This window comes from Neohortaea acidophila, assembly GCF_010093505.1.
Source record: "Neohortaea acidophila strain CBS 113389 unplaced genomic scaffold BDY17scaffold_6, whole genome shotgun sequence".
NCBI lineage: Eukaryota > Fungi > Ascomycota > Dothideomycetes > Mycosphaerellales > Teratosphaeriaceae > Neohortaea > Neohortaea acidophila.
The window spans coordinates 1,168,421-1,181,611 of NW_022985515.1; the positions used below are offsets into that span (position 1 = coordinate 1,168,421).

General features: G+C 56.2%; 6 protein-coding genes across 6 annotated transcripts; 3 read left to right on the plus strand and 3 right to left on the minus strand.

The window, feature by feature from the left end:
- Positions 1 to 14: 14 nt before the first annotated feature.
- Positions 15 to 465, plus strand: BDY17DRAFT_251201 (CST complex subunit Ten1; the record flags this gene model as incomplete). The annotated part of the gene is made up of 2 exons (XM_033731153.1): positions 15 to 94; positions 147 to 465. 2 exons carry the CDS (start codon positions 15 to 17, stop codon positions 463 to 465), a joined length of 399 nt encoding a protein of 132 aa, XP_033589344.1.
- A 3-nt stretch (positions 466 to 468) lies between these two features.
- Positions 469 to 1,260, minus strand: BDY17DRAFT_251277 (uncharacterized protein; the record flags this gene model as incomplete). Its single annotated transcript, XM_033731156.1, has 1 exon — positions 469 to 1,260. One exon carries the CDS (start codon positions 1,258 to 1,260, stop codon positions 469 to 471), a length of 792 nt encoding a protein of 263 aa, XP_033589345.1.
- A 683-nt stretch (positions 1,261 to 1,943) lies between these two features.
- On the plus strand, positions 1,944 to 5,164 carry BDY17DRAFT_346805 (chitin synthase G). Its single transcript, XM_033738117.1, has 3 exons — positions 1,944 to 2,213; positions 2,260 to 3,970; positions 4,018 to 5,164. Exons 1-3 carry the CDS (start codon positions 2,154 to 2,156, stop codon positions 4,980 to 4,982), a joined length of 2,736 nt encoding a protein of 911 aa, XP_033589346.1. The 5' UTR covers positions 1,944 to 2,153; the 3' UTR covers positions 4,983 to 5,164.
- On the minus strand, positions 5,165 to 8,747 carry BDY17DRAFT_299155 (formate--tetrahydrofolate ligase-domain-containing protein). Its single transcript, XM_033733852.1, has one exon. The coding sequence runs from the start codon at positions 8,637 to 8,639 to the stop codon at positions 5,574 to 5,576; it is 3,066 nt and encodes a 1,021-aa protein (XP_033589347.1). The 5' UTR covers positions 8,640 to 8,747; the 3' UTR covers positions 5,165 to 5,573.
- On the minus strand, positions 8,748 to 10,943 carry BDY17DRAFT_299156 (alternative sulfate transporter). Its single transcript, XM_033733853.1, has 7 exons — positions 10,562 to 10,943; positions 10,381 to 10,505; positions 10,271 to 10,325; positions 10,168 to 10,200; positions 9,943 to 10,118; positions 9,827 to 9,883; positions 8,748 to 9,776 (listed from the first exon to the last, which is right to left on the minus strand). The coding sequence occupies exons 1-7, from the start codon at positions 10,866 to 10,868 to the stop codon at positions 8,961 to 8,963; spliced, it is 1,569 nt and encodes a 522-aa protein (XP_033589348.1). The 5' UTR covers positions 10,869 to 10,943; the 3' UTR covers positions 8,748 to 8,960.
- Positions 10,944 to 11,247: 304 nt separating this feature from the next.
- Positions 11,248 to 12,218, plus strand: BDY17DRAFT_325035 (uncharacterized protein; the record flags this gene model as incomplete). Its single annotated transcript, XM_033737292.1, has 4 exons — positions 11,248 to 11,608; positions 11,663 to 11,735; positions 11,797 to 12,038; positions 12,151 to 12,218. 4 exons carry the CDS (start codon positions 11,248 to 11,250, stop codon positions 12,216 to 12,218), a joined length of 744 nt encoding a protein of 247 aa, XP_033589349.1.
- Positions 12,219 to 13,191: the final 973 nt, after the last annotated feature.

A 13,191-nucleotide genomic window follows, 5' to 3' on the forward strand; every position in this document is an offset into this window, starting at 1 on the left:
AGGGCTACAAAGTCATGCCGGAGCCTAGCCGGTTGATGCTGTTGGAGCAATTACCGAAAGTACTATCAGGCACCAAGGTCCGCTTTCTCGGATGGTACGCAGAGACGGAGGTCGCAGCAGATTGTGCCCATCTCTAACGCACACAGTGTTCATGAATACAATGCCGACCAAGCCAAACTCGTGCTCCGAAGTGCGTATCCAGCGGTGAACACGAGCGTGCCATGCGCGTTAGTCAATGTGGAGAATGTCCTAGAGCTTGTCGACCACCGGCAGCTCGAGACCGGCGCGTGGGTGAATGTGGTCGGATATATTGAGAAGGATCAAGAGTTCAAATCCCTCAAATCAGACCAACCATCTTCGAGTGTGATGGTGAGGGCGACGTTGATCTGGTCGGCGGGAGCCATCCGCATGGATCGATATGAAGCTGCAGTGAGAGAGTACCAAAAGCCCTTGTCTGCTGGGTGACAGTCACTCTACCTCCCACGGAAGCTTTGTGGGAATGATGTCGCGACCCGTGTTGCCTCCCTCCCAATACAGCAGCTCCGCAACCGCGGGGTCGACCTGAGAAGCGAGATCGGCAAGCATGTGGGCGTCCCAGTTGCGCGCGCGTCGCTTCTTCGCCAGCGATGGCTGCACTCCGTACGGGTCGTTGACGAAGAGGTCGAATGCCCGCTCCGCCTCCCCGTCCTCGGTTTCCTCAAGCTCCTGGAAAGTGAAAGGAGGGTTGATGCCTTGCACGCGAATGCGGTCGGCGGGCCATTTGATGGCAGGGGCGTGGAGTTCGAGGAAGCGATCGACCTTGAAGGCGTGGGTGATGACGGTGATGGCGGTTGGGTAGCGACCGCAGACTTGCTTGAAGCGCAGGACGGAAAAGAGCAGATTTTGGTAGCTGTCCGTCGCCCAGTTCTCGAGCTCGTAGCGCTGAAAGGCATCCCATCTGCTGCCCAGACGGTGCAAGACCTTCTCGTAGCCTTCTGCTTCTGTGAAGGTGGAATGGGTAGTCATGCCGCCGGAGAGGATTAGTAGAGCCTGTGGGCGGGACTCCACCATCAATGCGCCGCACAGGATGTGTTGGATGTAGGTTTCGTGCTCACTCGGCTTGCCCGTCTCGGGATGGGAGCGCTGGAAGGGCTGGAGAACCCATTGATCCTCGCCCGTGTCGGAGCCATCGCCGACGTACGTGGCGTGGCAGCAGACGAGTACCAGCTCGGTGCAGTTGACGAGCTCAGGGCGAATTGCTATGCCGTGGGTGAGGTCCATTATGTGGACTTGCTCAGGATAGTATGCTTAGGCGAGGTCAGGTCGGCGTCCTGTGCCTCGTTCAACCTCGGGCACATCCGCACGCACCCACAACGGACAGGCGGGAGACAGTGTGGCGCTGCAGCCACTTGTGCGACAGGAGAGCCCTACAGCACAAGCAAGTGGGTGAGAGTGTCGGGGTCACGGCCTCATGTCTGCCCATATGCATGCATGCCTCGTTTCTCTCAACCCCCAGCGCCTGGCATCAGGAGAAGCATCCGAGATCCGAGCGAGCCCTGTAGGAGAGGAAACGGTGAAACGGCGGGGATGCATACGAGATCCACGGTGGCGTGGGTGGCTGAGCCGCAAAAGTCTATACTTGGTACCTGAATGCTATAAACGCGTGCATGCACGTCCATGCACATGCACGGGCAATGCGAGGAATGTGCCGTCGTGTCGTAGAACAGGCTCTGCGCGGAACCAGCATTCATCCCCCAACCTGAAACGCCCCGTCTCTGCTGGAAGTGCACGTCGTCATCTCTAAACCCGCGCCGTCAAGACTTGCAAGCCGCGCAGTTTCAGGGGGCGGCCCGCGCGTTGTTGCAGATCTCGTGGTGGAGCTGTCTCACTGGTTGCCGCCAGCGAAAGGCAGGGTCCCACTTCTCCAACAATAGTGAATTCCAGTCGCTTGCACCACACTGCACCGCCTACCGCTTCGCCTTTCTCCTTTGTTGCACACACACGACCAACTTCCTCCTCCTCTTGCTACCTACCTGACCTCCTCCCTACTCACTCCCTCCTTCCTTTCCCCGCGTGTCAAACACCGTCGCTCCTTCCCCACCTATTGCCCTTCCTTCCTTCCTTCCTCCTCCCCGCCTGCTGTCTGCACGTTCCGCTGGTAGGACTCCGACAACATGGCGTACCCAGGAGGTCAAGGACATGCAGGCTACGATCATTATCACGAACAGACCCAAGTAAGCTCCATCCCCTTCAACATCCAACCCTCCTAACACTCTGCAGTACGGTTATCCTCCCCCACTCCACGATGACGAACAGCAAGCCGCTTTGTTACATCAACCCCCTCAAGGCCCATTCCACGGCCCCTTCGATGAGCCCACCGGCGCCATCACCCCCGGCGGACATGAGCCGACCGGCTATCATCTTGAAGAGTCCTACACTGGCGGCACTCAGCATGCACCCCCATACAATGGATACCACGAACAGGGGCACGACTACTACAACAACGGCATGCCTCCCAATCCGCCCTTCTCCCAAGGCCCGCCCCGCCCAAGTGATTATGCCCAGAGTGAGACTGCCGCCTCCGACGCCTGGGTGCAGCGACAGAACCCCATGCAGAGCAACGCGGCCAACATGAAGCGAAGTGCCACCCGCAAGCGTAAGCTCGTGCAAGGCGCCGTCCTGAGTGCCGATTACCCCGTCCCCTCCGCCATCCAGAACGCCGTGCAAGCCAAGTACCGCAACGACTTGGAGAGCGGCAGTGAAGAATTCACCCACCTGCGCTACACCGCCGCCACCTGCGACCCCGACGACTTCACCCTCAACAACGGCTACAACCTGCGCCCCGCCATGTACAACCGTCTCACCGAGCTCCTCATCGCTATAACATACTACAACGAGGACAAGGTGCTCACCTCGCGCACCCTGCATGGCGTCATGCAGAACATCCGCGATATTGTCAACCTCAAGAAGAGCGAGTTCTGGAACAAGGGCGGCCCGGCGTGGCAGAAAATCGTCGTGTGCTTGGTCTTTGACGGTATTGATCCGTGTGACAAGGGCGTCTTGGATGTCCTTGCCACCATTGGTATCTACCAAGACGGCATCATGAAGAAAGACATTGACGGCAAAGAGACGGTGGCACACATCTTCGAGTACACCACGCAATTGTCCGTCACGCCGAACCAGCAGCTCATCCGCCCTGTCGACGATGGCTCCTCCACCCTCCCTCCTGTCCAATTCATCTTCTGCTTGAAACAGAAGAATAGCAAAAAGATCAACTCCCACAGATGGCTCTTCAACGCCTTTGGCCGCATCCTCAACCCCGAGGTCTGCATCCTCCTCGATGCCGGAACGAAGCCCGGCCACAAATCCCTCCTCGCCCTTTGGGAGGCATTCTACAACGACCGGGATCTTGGTGGAGCGTGTGGTGAAATCCATGCCTTGCTGGGTCGAGGCTGGAAGAATCTGCTCAACCCTCTGGTGGCTGCACAAAATTTTGAGTACAAAATCTCCAATATTCTGGACAAGCCACTCGAATCGTCGTTCGGATATGTGTCGGTGCTTCCCGGTGCTTTCTCCGCCTACAAATACCGCGCAATCGTGGGCCGCCCGCTCGAGCAGTACTTCCACGGTGACCACACCCTTGCCAAGAAGCTGGGACCGAAGGGCATCGAAGGGATGAACATCTTCAAAAAGAACATGTTCTTGGCCGAGGATCGCATCCTGTGTTTCGAACTGGTCGCCAAAGCTGGATGCAAATGGCATTTGACCTATGTCAAGTCGGCCAAGGGCGAGACCGATGTTCCTGAAGGAGCGCCCGAGTTCATCGGACAGCGCAGAAGATGGCTGAATGGCTCCTTTGCCGCCACCCTCTACTCCCTCATGCACTTCACCCGCATGTATCGCTCCGGCCACAACATCATCCGCATGTTCTTCTTCCACATCCAATTCTGCTACAACATCTTCTCGACATTCCTGAGCTGGTTTACATTAGGTATGAACCGCAAGCAGCCCTCCCAAAACAAAGCTAACAATCCACAGCGTCGTACTGGCTCACCACCATTGTCATAATAGACTTGGTTGGCAAGGCCCCGTCGACTTCTAATGGCGGCCGAGCGTGGCCTTTCGGAAACACCGCGACGCCCATCGTCAACACCGTGATCCAATACCTCTATCTTGCCTTCCTTCTCCTCCAATTCATCCTCGCGCTGGGCAATCGACCAAAGGGAAGCAAATGGAGCTACATCATGTCCTTTTGCTTCTTCGGCCTCGTGCAAATCTACGTCATCGTCGATTCCCTCTACCTCGTCGTCATCGCCTTCTCGCACGGCCTGGGATTCACTGGTGAAAGCGCGGACGAGGTCTTCAGGTCCTTCTTCTCCACCGGTGGCACGGGAATCATCATCGTCGCCCTCGCCGCCACCTTTGGCCTCTACTTCGTCGCCTCCTTCCTCTACCTCGACCCCTGGCATATGTTCACCTCCTTCGGCCAGTACCTGCTGCTCATGTCCTCCTACATCAACGTCCTCATGGTCTACGCCTTCAGCAACTGGCACGACGTCTCGTGGGGCACCAAAGGCTCCGACAAAGCCGACGCCCTGCCGTCCGCACAGGTGCAAAAAGCCAGCGACGGCAAGGGCAAAGTCGTGGAAGAAGTCGACCTCACGCAAGCCGACGTGGACCTGCAGTTCGAACGGACGGTCAAGCGCGCGCTCGCGCCGTACGTCGCGCCCAAGGAGAAGTCAGAAAAGACGCTCGAGGATTCGTACAAGTCTTTCCGCACGCGCTTGGTCTCGCTGTGGATCTTCTCCAATGCTCTTCTCGCCATTCTCATCACGTCGCAGAGCGCGTCTGAGTTTGGGTTCACGAGCGGCGCAACGACGCGCACCGCGGACTTCTTCCATGCTCTTCTGCTTTGCACGGCTGTGTTGTCACTCATTCGGTTTACGGGGTGCGTGTGGTTTTTGGGCAAGAGTGGGCTGCTGTGTTGTTTTGCTAGGAGGTAGGGGGGTCTTCCTTGCCTGGTTACGGCCTTAGGACAGGTCTCCTTTCACACTGGACTTGTGATTGTGTTCGACCTTTGCTTTATTGAGATACCTTTGGAGCACTGCTTTGATGAGTGCTGGTTGTGTATGCGGGAGGATGAGAACCTGGTAGCATCAATTGAATCTCTTCCACCGCGTCATTATTCTCCTTCAAGTAAGACACACGTAAGACACAGCGTATCGAGGATGCTCTCAATCATCTTCATGCCATTTCTACCGTCTACCCTTTCACGCACGTCTACACTGATCGTTAAAGACATCAGTCGACCACACCCACCGCCACCCCGTATGTTGAAGTAAAAATCGTTAACGCCCGCCAGAAAAAAACCAAAGGCGCCGCGCACTTCTCGTTGAGACGAAGTATCACCCACGCCTTTGCTTGCTTTCTGTTCCCTCCCCCGCGCGCCCTAAATGCAGCAGCAGCTCTAAGACTTTCGTGCCACCGTGATGAAACGGCTGACAGTGGTATCACTTCGGATGGCCCCCCCGAACCTCAAGAACTCCGACTCACAGAAATGAAAAAGAGGATGCACGAGCAGAGAGAAAGGGCGATTAGAACAACCCATCAATCTCCCCCGTCTCCCCATCAACCTCGACATTCAAATACCCCGGCGCCGTCGGCAGACCCGGAATAGTCTGAATATCCGCCGCGAGCGCATACAAATACCCCGCGCCGGCCGCCATGCGGACGTCGCGAATCGGCACGGTGAAGCCGGAGGGCGCGCCCTTCAGACTCGCATCGTGGGAGAGCGAGTACTGCGTTTTGGCGATGCAGATGGGCAGGTGCCCGAAACCCTGCTTGGTGTAGGTGTCGACCTTCTTCTGCGCTTTTTCTTCAAACGAGACGCTCGCGGCGCCGTACATGCGCTTTGCGATGGTCTCGATGTTCTGCTGGATGCTGCCGTTGTCGTCGTAGAGGAGCGTGAAGTCGTCTGGTTGCGATTTCTCCGCTGCGGCGATGATGCCTTTGGCTAGGTCGACGGCGCCCGCGCCGCCGTCGGCAAAGTGCGAGGCGGCAATGGCGTCTTCGGCGCCGGCTTTGATGGCTTCCTCGCGCACGACGGCAATCTCGGCGTCGGCGTCGGTGTCGAATTTGTTGATGGCGACGACCACTTTCACGCCAAACTGGCGCGCGTTTTCAATGTGTTTCGCCAGGTTCACACAGCCTGCACGAAGCATGTCGACGTTCTCCGTGCGGTAGACTTCGGCTAGCTGTTCGCCGGGCTTGATCTCTGGACCTCCGCCGTGCACCTTGAGCGCGCGAACAGTAGCGACAATGACGACTACGTCCGGCACGAGGCCGGAGTTGCGGCACTTGATGTTCATGAAACGCTCGCCGCCCATGGTGAAGTCGAAGCCGGCTTCCGTCACGACGAAGCCGACCTTGTCGTTGCGCTCCGCTTCTTCCTCGGGCTCGGTGCCGGCGAGTTTCAACGCAACACGATCGGCAATGATACTGCTGTTGCCAATGGAGATGTTGGCAAAGGGACCGGCGTGTACAAAGACTGGCGTCCCCTCGAGCGTCTGCATGAGATTCGGCTTGACTGCATCCCTCATGAGAGCGGTGAGAGCCCCGCCAATGCCAATGTCGTCTGCGGTAATGGGATCACCGGCTTTACTGCTTGCGACAACCATGCGGCCAAGGCGATCGCGCATGTCAGCGAGGGATGTGCAGAGGGCGAGGACAGCCATGATCTCCGATGCCACGGAAATGTCAAACGCCGTTTCTCTCGGCTCCACCTTGTTCTCCGTGGGTGCCTGGCCGATGGTAATGCCACGGAGATGCCTGTCGTTCACGTCGAGCACTCGTCGCCACGTGATAGTCTCGCGATCAAAGTCCAGGCGGGCGAATCGTCGGATCTCGTCTTCGGTCAGGTCGTCGGGGTTGGTCTTGGTGATGCCCAACTTCTTCAGTCGCTTGAACATAATGGGCAGGAATTCGCGCTTGCCTTGCTTCGCGGGCACGAGGCGTTTGTACAATGCTCCATCCTTTTGCGTGGCCTCGTGGTACATCCTTGTATCGATGGCGGCGGCAAGAAGATTGTTAGCGGCGGTAATGGCGTGGATGTCGCCGGTCAGATGCAAGTTGAATTCGTCCATGGGAATGACTTGACTATAGCCACCACCCGCTGCACCTCCTTTGATCCCAAACGTGGGTCCTTGAGAGGGCTGACGGACATTGGCAAAAGCAACACGTCCGAGTTGGCCGGCTAGCGCTTGAGTAAGGCCGATCGTAGTGGTACTCTTGCCCTCGCCCAATGGTGTTGGGGTGATGCCGGCAACGAGAATGTAACGTCCATTGCGACGATGCTCCAAACGGGTCAACACATCGAGGGACACCTTGGCCTTGTAAGCGCCATACGGCTCGAGTTCGTGAGTAGCAATGCCAATCTCGGAGCCCAGCTTGGTGATCAACTTGGGATGCTGTGCACGGGAGATGTTGATGTCGGCCGGCGTGGGCTTTTCGATCTTCAAAGGCAACGGCACGCAGTGACGCTTCCTTTGCCGCTCCCACGCAGTGTCGGCGGCGTCGACGACGTTTTGCATCAACATGGCAACCGTCATGGGTCCAACACCTCCGGGGACTGGTGTGATTTGGCTGGCGACTTCCACAGCCTCTTCGTAGTCCACGTCACCGATCAGACGCTGCCCGCTCTTTCGAGAGTCATCCGCAATGAAGTTCGTTCCAACATCGATGACCACCACGCCCGGCTTCAACCAATCGCCTTTGACGAAATGAGGCTTGCCAATGGCCGCAATGAGGATGTCTGCAGTCTTGACAACGGCGGGCAGATCTTTCGTCTTGGAGTGGCAGACGGTGACAGTGGCATCTGCATTTTTCAGCAGGTAGCTCACCGGGGCACCGACAATGTCGCTCCGGCCCAAGACGACAGCAGTCTTCCCAGAGACATCCACTCCGCTCTCCTTCAGCAGAACCATGACACCCTTGGGCGTGCAGGGAACAAACAGAGGCTTGCCGCCGCGCTTGGCCAACTCTCCAATATTCTGCGCTCCAAACCCATCCACGTCTTTGATGCCCTCGACCGCACTCGTCACCTCATACTCGTCAATGTGGTCGGGCAGGGGTAGCTGCACGAGAATGCCATGCACGTTAGGATCATTATTGAACTGCTGAATCTTGCGCAGCAGCTCGACCTGGCCAATGGATTTTTCGTAGTTCTCCAGTTTGCACTGAATATTCGCCTCTTCTGCGGCCTTCAATTTCATGCGCACATACGTGCTGCTATCCGACCGCTCGCCGACCTGGATGATGACCAGGCTGGGCTTGTAGCGCGGGTTCTTGCCCTGCTTGTCCGCAATGTCTTTGGCGATGCGCTCGCGGATGCCCTTGGCGATGGCGGTGCCGTCGATCTTGGTGGCCGTCATGGCAGTCGTGGAGGAGGAGGGAGGGTGAGGGTCGTGGTGGGAGGCGGCACGACCGTGGGGTGCATGAGCTGCAGCGGACAATGGGTGGAGTGGTGAGTGAGAAGAATTCAAGTGACGTAGAGAAGCAGATGCAGAGCGCGAGGCAATCCTAATTCTCCCGGGCCGGCGCAGAGGCAGCAGGCCGCGGATCGGAGCACGGAGGAGGCAGGACGGCGAGGGCCTGGAGAGCATGTTGAATGAGAGCCAGTGCCCGCGGTAATGTTGAATTGGAACGAACGTGTGGGTGGGTGGGTGGACACTCTTTGTCTAGGCCATGGCGGGTTTTTGAATTATTGGTTCTCCCTGCCCAACGCTCCCGTGACTCCTGCCAATACCTTTTTTCTCCTGGCGCTGGCTCCAAAATTCCCCCGTGCGTCGGCGTCTTCGTTTCGCGGCATTTAATTGCCGCATTGGGCGAAACGACGCTGGTGCACCTCCTTGCCTCTGCACATCTTCCTCCTATTCAAATGGAGTCATGTTGCGAACCCTACGTCCACATCTATAAAGTCTACATCAAGGATGATACCGCTTTGGTAACCCCTTCTTCACTAACCGCCGATTGAGAACCCAATACTGAACATTCGCCCCAATCATCGCCAACAACGCGACAGATGTAAGGCACACGATCATCGTCCATCCAATGGGATACAACGGTGCATCACCCGATTGAAACAATTGTCCCCCAATAATCCCCGCGGAATTCGCACTCATAATGAGAATTGCCATGGTGATGGATCGCTCTCCCGCCGTGGGGGCGTTCAAAGCCATCCACGATCCATTGACGGGATGCCATGTGCCTTGAAAGGCAATCGCAATAGCAAAGGCGGCAAAGTGAGCAGGTCCATTGTCGGAGTAGACCAGTAATCGTCCGATGAGCAGGAAGAGCCACCACACGAATAGCCCGGCGAGAGCCACTGCTCCCCGTTTTTTAAACCGGTCGGCGAGCATGCCCCACGCGATGCATAATAGCAGGCCGATCGAAGGGCCAATGGAAACCATCGCGTTCGACTGCAGACGACCATAGCCCCACGCAATCACCAATCGAGGGCCATAAGCCATGAGTGCAGACCCGGGTGCAAGTCCGCACACTGTTGCGACGACATGTGCAATGAGGCGCCAATTCGTCGCGGTGCTCCAAATTTCCGCTTTGGAGATGGAACGGCGTGTGTTCCCTTTACTTGGATCGTCTCGCACCACTCGTTCCAGGAGGATGCGCATTTCCTTGTCGCTGAAGTAGCGAATTCCTGTCAGGCTGCTCGGAGTCTGGACGCTCCGGGGGAAGAAGATGATGAAGAGTATTCCGATGCTGATAGTGAACACTCCTTCGACCTGTCGACCATTAGTATTGAGTATGCTCATTGCAGGAGAAGTATGCCTACGATGAAGAGCCATTTCCACCCGGCTAGTTCGAGTACGCCTCGTAGATGAAGGATACCCTTTCACAGAACATATCAGTGTTGACTACCAGCACAGCAAATCTCCCGCAGATACTCACATATGCCACCACGCCACTCACGGCCGTGGCAAGATGGTTGCCAATAAAGAACCACGCAAAGCGCTTCGACGTCTCGTCCCGTTTGTAGAAGCGCGAGATCGTGAATAGGCTTGCCGGGATGAAGCCCGACTCGAAAGTACCAAGTAGGAAGCGGGTGGAGAGATATGCAGGGTACCCTGGACCTGGTGTTAGCACGGCAACTGCGGCAAATTAGATTGTACTTGCCATGTTGTAAGGCCTGAAAGGTGGCAACGAGGCCTACAATCGCAGTTAGCAGACGTCCCAGGTGAATGGATGAGCAGGAGTCTATCCCGCAGTAACATCTCACCCCAAGCGACAATCTGTCCGCTGAGCCATACCGACGGCCCAACACGATACAACACCTGAGCAAGCTGATTAGTCTCTTGTAGACAATCCACAAGCACAGGAAACACCTACAAAGTTACTTGGAATTTCCCACAGCACAATCCCGAGCGCAAGAAGTTGTTGCCCGACATTGAACTGGTTCTGGGTAATTCCAACATCCTCAAGGAAGAAGTCTGTCACTGCGCTGCCAATGTTCCCTGCACAAGGTCGTCGTTAGAATCCGAATCTCACTCACAAAAGGTCAGAGCCTCACCTCTATCAAGTTGCAAAGCAAAGAAAGCAATAATCAAAAGCGGCATCACCGACGTGTCAAGCTTGAGCAACACTCGCCGCTCTTCCGCCGGCGTCCAGATGAACTCATCCTTCCCGGCCGAGTCACTCGGTGGTGTGTTCAATCCGTCCTCGGAAAGCAGTTCGGACACGGACAGATTGTCGTCGTCGTTGTCATGCTCCTCCCCCTGCGCCAGGGGCTGCAGCTCTATGGCCCCTTCGGGATGTTGCGAGGCCGCGTTTTGCTCCAGTAATGGCGCGTCCTCCTGGTTGGGGTCAGCATCATGCATTCCTCCTCTGTCGCTGTGGATGTTCTTTGTGGTCGAAGGCTAGTCACATTTCATGCCATGTCTGTTGAGTGGTGGTGGTCTGGACTTCGCGGCAGAAGGATCGGGTGCACCAGCCACAGTGAGATCTGGAGTCAGCGCCACGCTCGCTTCGTCTCAACCCGGAGCTTCATCACGACATCGCCAACACACCTGATTAGACAAAGGCTTCTTGGATCTCGCCGCTGTCGTGTAGTCTTGCAGGTGCGTGCTCACTGGCGTGGTCGTTACATCAGAGGTACAGTACGCTGTTCTTCTCCGTCCGTCTTTTTATCCACTCGCATCGGGATCGTCGTCTCTGCCTTGTCTTTCTGTTCATTCTTTGCATCTTGAGAGGCAAACGATGGCCCACCTGCAAGCTCGTAAACACGTCTCTCCCGATTCTGGCTTCCCTTACACCCTCCATCCTCACTTCAACCCAAAAATCACCGGCCATGTCCCGCCCGAGGCTGTACGCCAGCCAATCGCCGTCGATAAAGACCGGGCTGCGTGCGCGGACGTGGAGGAGAAAGCTCTGTTCGCCGTGGCCAGGAGAGTAGACTTGACGGAGTCGATAGGGACGCTTCTGGAGAATGTCCAGCTTTCTCAACTCACTTCTCAACAGCTAGATGAGCTTGCCCTGCTGGTGACTGAGAGAGGTGTTGTGTTCTTTCGCGATCAGGAGCTCACTACGGAGAAGCAAGTGGAACTATTTCAACATTATGGTGAGGCTTGCCACCGTTCTGTCGGGATACTCGGGGATTGACTGGAGACCAAAGGCATTCTCGACCGACATCCGGCCCAGAAAGACCGAAAGCACGTGATAATCAAAGGCAGCACAGAAGACCATAGGTACCGCTCTCCTCTCCAGCTAATTCGAATACATGCGAGACTCGATTGTTGATAGACATAGGACCATCTTGTCATACACCCCGTGGCCATCAGAAGACTCTCACCCCGACACGTCATTCGAGATCAACCCGCCCTCTTATTCCATGCTCCGAATGAAAGAGCATCCCGAAGTCAGTGGTGATACAGCGTGGGTCAGCCAATACGGCCTCTACGATGCCTTGAGCGACGCCATGAAGAATCATCTCGACGGTCTACATGCGGTGCACACTTCGAGACTGCAATACGACACGATTTTCGACCTATGTCATTGAATGTGAACCCTGAATTCGTCACGGGGTTCGCGGAGCTAAAGAAGAAGGAGTCAGGTGAGTCGCAGAGCGGGCTCGGAGCTTTGTGGGTGTTGACATGTCACCAGACTATCTGCAGCAATTCCTGGAATACCACATCCATTCCGCAGACGATCATCAAGTGCGCTGGAAGTAGCAGGTGGGGAGTGTGGCGATGTGGGATAATCGGTAGGCTGGGAAGAAGCTCACGCGGCAAGGCTTGACCATCACGCGGCTAACGGCGGCGTGAAGGTGCACATTACATCGAGTCATTCCAGGCTTCTACGATCAGCAGAATCGCCGTGGCATCAGGACAACAGTGTTTGGAGAGAAGCGTGAGTCAAATCTGCAGCTTTGGGATAGGGATCGTGCCTCTAATGCTCTGCCCACAGCGTACTTTGATGCCAAGAGTGAGAGTCGCCAGCAGCGAGAGCTTCGCAAGCTTAGGTCGAGGACAAATGGGGCCAAAAATGGCGATGCTGATGACACACCGAACCGTGCTGATATCCCGGCGTGAATGGAAGGCGTCTATGATTTCAGAGGAATGATGTTGGAACATGCTCGATCCACTTCCTATCGAGGTTGCCTTATCATGCGAGGTACCGTATCTACATAAAGGACGTTCTCTTTTTTCGAGACGTCAGGGATGCGGCTTATTAAAGTTCGAAGAGATGGGCATCGGAGCCTTGGCCCGAGCAGCCGTCGTTGTCTCGACGGATATCTCTCCTCGCTCTCGCCACTCCAGCGAGCAAGGGGGAGAGTGGAGTGGTTGGAAGTATAGCCATCGCCACCTGCTCTCCTTTTACACGTCCGTCAACCTACTCGTCAGATATCCATCTTACTCCACATGCAAAGAACAGGCTGCTCGCGTGCGAGGCTCCGAACAAGGTTGCATCCCCAGAAAGCTAATGCGGAATGACGCAGTTGGCAGCTCGCACTCGCATCCTTTGCGCATGGCCCCAAACGCCTGATGATGCTTCCGAGCTGTCGCCGCCCACAATCTGATTTTCTGCCGGGTTGGATGCTTTTGATGACCGGCGACACGGTGACGATTGGTCGAACATACATATCTATTACCATTCGCGGGGTAAAGCAGCCTCTTTTCTGCCATCGGAATCTTGGTTGTCCGT

Bases quoted from the DNA above. Each gene is read 5' to 3' on its own strand.
- BDY17DRAFT_299156 (XM_033733853.1), bottom strand. From the start codon at position 10,868: ATGCATGATGCTGACCCCAACCAGGAGGACGCGCCATTACTGGAGCAA. The intron at 10,119-10,167 runs GCAAGTACAATC...CACCAGGTCCAG, and splicing joins CTTTCAGGCCTTACAACATG to GGTACCCTGCATATCTCTCC. The intron at 9,884-9,942 runs GTGAGTATCTGC...GTTCTGTGAAAG, and splicing joins TGAGTGGCGTGGTGGCATAT to GGTATCCTTCATCTACGAGG.
- BDY17DRAFT_299155 (XM_033733852.1), bottom strand. From the start codon at position 8,639: ATGCTCTCCAGGCCCTCGCCGTCCTGCCTCCTCCGTGCTCCGATCCGC.
- BDY17DRAFT_346805 (XM_033738117.1), top strand. From the start codon at position 2,154: ATGGCGTACCCAGGAGGTCAAGGACATGCAGGCTACGATCATTATCAC. The intron at 2,214-2,259 runs GTAAGCTCCATC...AACACTCTGCAG, and splicing joins ATTATCACGAACAGACCCAA to TACGGTTATCCTCCCCCACT. The intron at 3,971-4,017 runs GTATGAACCGCA...AACAATCCACAG, and splicing joins CCTGAGCTGGTTTACATTAG to CGTCGTACTGGCTCACCACC.